Here is a 4,428-nt window from a genome sequence, read left to right on the forward strand (position 1 = left end):
TCCCTTTTTTGACGAAAAATCAACAGGGAAGTGTTTAAGTTTATAGACTTTTCTTTATTTTTCGAAATATCAAAATACTTTAAATTACTTTTTTTGTTAGGACATCTCAAGATTCTACTATGAAATTTCTCGTGTGAAAAAAAATCGGACAAAACCGCAGTGGATGGGAACACGAAAACGTCATTTTCTGGACATTTTGCCGCTCTGCGAAAAACAATCGTAGCGGAAGGGGGTGGGGCGTGCCTCATAGTAGGAGATTAGCTCCATTCACCGAACGCGTGGATACTGAAGTTTTTGAATGTGGGACTAAACGATGGCGGAGTTATTAGCATCCCGAGGATTTGCCTACAATTAGCGCCGCCTAGTGGCCTTCCTAGTGGCCGACCTGAATGTGACGCATAGAAGTAACGAATTTTTTATCCAGGCCGGACAAATTATGCCAAATAAAATTCACGCGAAAGTATACGTTCAGGGGGTCAAAAATGCCGCCAAAGTCGCTATAAGAATAATATAGAAACGAAGCAAAACAATAGGGACCTCACAGTTGTCACTGTGCTCGTCCCTAATAATTCTCACAGGAACAATAGGGACCTCAACACGTGTTCACTGTGCTCGGTCCCTAATATTCCTACAGGAACAATAGGGACCTCACAGTGTTTCACTGTGCTCGGTCCCTAATAAACTTTATTTATTTTTAAATCTTTCAAAAACAGGTGTAAAAATGCTTTTACAGGGAAAAACAACACAAACAACAAAACACTAAGAACTATAGCAGCATCAGTAACAATACATAGATAATAAAAACAATAAAACCACATTGAGTAAAGGTTAGAAAAAAAAAGGTCACAGTAAGGCAAGACTATAAAAGTGCATTTTAAGAAGAGACTTAAAATGATTAGAATTATCCATCCTGGTCTCCTCTGAAAGGGTGTTCCACAGTTTGTGGGCTCTGATGGCAAATGCTGTCACCTTTTTTTAAATCTTGCTTTATACTTTTATCTTGTAAATACTGTCAGACTAACTGTGTTAATATACGCTTGCCAGTTTGTTTCTCACACCGTCATGGTCAAAGTTGTTGATGTTTTTGTTCTTATCCTCAGTCCTGAGAAAGAGGCTTGCATCCATTTTCAGTGCCTGTATCCTGTCCAGGCCATGCACCTCTGACTGCAGCCATCAGCACAAGAAGGTATGGCTTCAGCTCTACTCTGCTGTCTGACATAATCAAAACATGCAGACATACATTAAGCTATCAACAGCAACTGTGGTAATCAATACACACATTAATCAATACACACATTAAACCATTAATCAAATCGATAACTAACAGCAGTCAGACAACCTTATCATGAGGTGGACCTATTATTACACCAAACTCCCTTTAAAAAATATGATATTTTAACAATTCCTTACGTGTCCATTAAAACACTCTAGAAACAGAAGATAAGTTGGGTGATATTTCAACTGTCTTCTTGTCAATTCAGCATCAATATAATCCATAAAGATACACTCTATTCTGTACAAACATTACATTTTATCTCCTTAACTCACTCAGCCTCCTTTGGTTAGCTACACTTAGTGGCAGAAGACTGATTGCTCACTGAATTTAACACAGACTCATAACGACTGTTAATTCACTCTGTCATGTGTCTTTTAGTACGGCTCTTCCTGACTTCACTCTAATCTGTGCTAGCATTATATAAGTTAAAAAATGGGCTTTTTAAAACCTGTCTATGTTTCGTATCTTATATGAATCGAATGTAAGCACACAGTCAGAAATGCTCTGAGACTTCAGTTACTACAGGCTACTGTTGTTGCTGTACATCTGTCTGTCTCTCTGTTTCTCTCTCTGTTTCTCTCTTTCTCTCTTCCCCAACTGGTCAAGCAGACCTGCTCTATTTGAGTGTCCTGAATAACTTGTGTTAATGAATTGGCACTATACAAATATACAAATACAATTGAATTGAATTGAATTGAATTGAATTGAACTTGAGAGTTCAGGTATAAATCTAGGGACATTTTTATAAATGAGTCCCCTGGTGTCTGGTGGACTTATTTAGACCAGTCTGAATGATGTTTTTAACTGTTGGATGATTTGTTACAATTTAGATGCTTTTCAAAAACCTGATTGTAGATGAACTGTCCTGTGATGAGTTAACACAAAGTATCAGGCCTGTTTCTGTTGTAAGAAATGTGCTTTGTAACCACACCCAACAATGATGTCATAGGGTCCAAGAGTACACCGTTACATCACTGCAGCAAAGTCGAAGAAGTCAGCACGATTTTCAGGGGGTATTAAGTTCCACTTTAAGGGTTAAAAAGATTGAGAGACACTATGAAGATGTTTCACAGTCTTTTTCCTTTGGCCTGCAGGAGTATTGGGTAATGTTGCTGAATGTGGTTTTCAGCTTCCTGGCCATCTTCCACCTCACCTACCTGGGCTCCATGTTTGACCCTGGAGATGATGAACAGGAAGTAGAAGAGGTAAGAATACCCTGAGGGTCGAGTCCAGGGAAAAATGATTATTTACATGCAACATAAATGTCAGCAAGACAAAGTGCAGGACACTGTTTTTACTGAACAAAAACCACCAATCAGAGCCTAGAAAAAGAAAGACACTTGGGTTGGTGGCTTGAAGATGGTTGATTGTTGAATCTGATTCCCATTGTTGGTATTTGACGACCTGGGAATGAGACTCAACAACCAACTATTTTTCTTGGCTCTTATTGGTTGTTTTCATTCAGGCCCGGTGGATTCTTACAAATCCCATTAGAGCGCTAGCAGGAACCAGAGGAACCTTGATTTTTTCACAGAATCTGTCTCCACCCCTTCTAGCTGTTCATTGATATAGTGAAAGTTTCAGCAAATATGACAAAAGGTTATTTTTATAAAAGTTACCTACTGCAGCTTTAAATGAGGCCAAAAAGAAAATAGGTAAACTTATGTTAAACTAATCCCAGTGACCAAAAAGCTCAGAATTCAGACTGCTCTGAATGCAACTTCCAACCTCTTTTTGTCTTTCTACTTAATGCGACTAGCCAGCGTTGGCTCGTCACAGATTTCTTTACATGGTCGTCTGCTCCACAAAAACATAGTGAATGAAACAGGGTTTCAATTTCTAACCACATGCTTGTTTATTGCTCCTGTTTGCAGGGTTATGCTGCCATCCACACCATCCAGAGGTGGTCTGAACTGAACTGGGCGAGCCACTGGGTTGTGTTTGCCTGCTGGGTCTTCTACCGTTTAATTCAGTGACCTCATTGGAGCAGACGGGAAGGCCGGCAGACACCAAATAGTTCAAAATACAGTGAATATCAGCATGTTGTTACCTGATGGGAACGAAGGATCTGCATTACAAGGACTGTGGAAAAGACTGTGTCTGTGCTTAGGTGGTTTTTACAGATGAAAGCAGAGGCTTTGGATGTAAAGATGGAGTTAATAAACAAACCTTCAGACCTGTTTGGAATAGAGATGTATGGATGCAGAGTGAGCACACAGCACATAGCACCCTGTAGATGTTGGCTTTATTTCAGGATGTTTTGAATTGAACTGCAAAAAGAATCAGTGTGATTGGACAGAAGACTTCCTAATAGACTAGACAAATGCATTCATTTCCTTTGGCCTGTACACAGCTGTTCAGACACAGGCAAGGTTAAATGATCAGAACGACCCTGTAGAGAGGGTTCTGCTGTAATGTTGGTGTTAGACAATGTCCATGCCAAAAAAACAATTTCAGCAGTTTAACTTGTTTAAGTATAGATACATAGTTATATCAAGAATCTTTTTTTACTGCTGCTATTGTGCCTTTTCTATTTTTCTATTAAAATATTTCTGCAAATGTTCCTGGTTTGTGATTATCTGAATTCAACATAGTGACAAACTGACCAGGCTGAACCTTTAACCCTGCTGTCTAGAGCCTGGAGCTGTCACTCTGAAAACTGTATTTTTTTTTCTGTTAATTGTGATAACCTACCTCAATTTAAAAATATTTAAGAGGATCTATTGTAAGCAAAGGGGGGGTCACAAGTACGTCTCAAGTCCTAGCACTCATCTCCCAAGTCCAGTCCCAGGTCCTTGAGTTTTGCCAGCTGGCACCCAATAATGTCACAGTTCTTCATGGTTCTCTACTGCAACTTGATTGGATTTCTCTTGGATTGGTTAAAACTAAGTAGTCTGAAAGATGGAAAGCTTACATTCAGCAGCTGGATGTTTTCCATTACTTTGACTTTATCAAACAAAACTGGATTTTAATCATTGTAAGTCTGAATTTTAGTGAGAAGGGGAAAAAATGACCAAATTTGTGGGGAATAGAAAAGTAATCTAACTCTTAGTTGGCTATTTATTGTTGGCAGAGAGTAATATGTAAGGTAATAATACTTTTGTGGCCCACTTTTTTTTTTGGGCCCTTTCATGCCTTTATTGGATAGAGAC

At 39.0% G+C, this 4,428-nt stretch overlaps 1 protein-coding gene across 1 annotated transcript; it reads left to right on the forward strand.

The window, feature by feature from the left end:
* The first annotated feature begins 591 nt into the window (after positions 1-591).
* LOC118323810 (protein-serine O-palmitoleoyltransferase porcupine-like) lies at positions 592-3,839 on the forward strand. Its single transcript, XM_035655838.1, has 3 exons — positions 592-1,186; positions 2,371-2,481; positions 3,151-3,839. The coding sequence occupies exons 1-3, from the start codon at positions 1,079-1,081 to the stop codon at positions 3,250-3,252; spliced, it is 321 nt and encodes a 106-aa protein (XP_035511731.1). The 5' UTR covers positions 592-1,078; the 3' UTR covers positions 3,253-3,839.
* Positions 3,840-4,428: the final 589 nt, after the last annotated feature.

The sequence above is a fragment of the Morone saxatilis genome, unplaced genomic scaffold (assembly GCF_004916995.1).
Source record: "Morone saxatilis isolate NCDOM2014 unplaced genomic scaffold, NCSU_SB_2.0 Contig15, whole genome shotgun sequence".
Taxonomy (NCBI): Eukaryota; Metazoa; Chordata; class Actinopteri; family Moronidae; genus Morone; species Morone saxatilis.

What these genes read in the sequence shown, in the direction of transcription:
- LOC118323810 (XM_035655838.1), top strand. Translation starts at nt 1,079, where the DNA reads ATGTTTTTGTTCTTATCCTCAGTCCTGAGAAAGAGGCTTGCATCCATT. An exon ending in GCAGCCATCAGCACAAGAAG is followed by an intron (nt 1,187 to 2,370) that starts GTATGGCTTCAG and finishes TTTGGCCTGCAG; the next exon opens with GAGTATTGGGTAATGTTGCT. An exon ending in ATGAACAGGAAGTAGAAGAG is followed by an intron (nt 2,482 to 3,150) that starts GTAAGAATACCC and finishes TCCTGTTTGCAG; the next exon opens with GGTTATGCTGCCATCCACAC.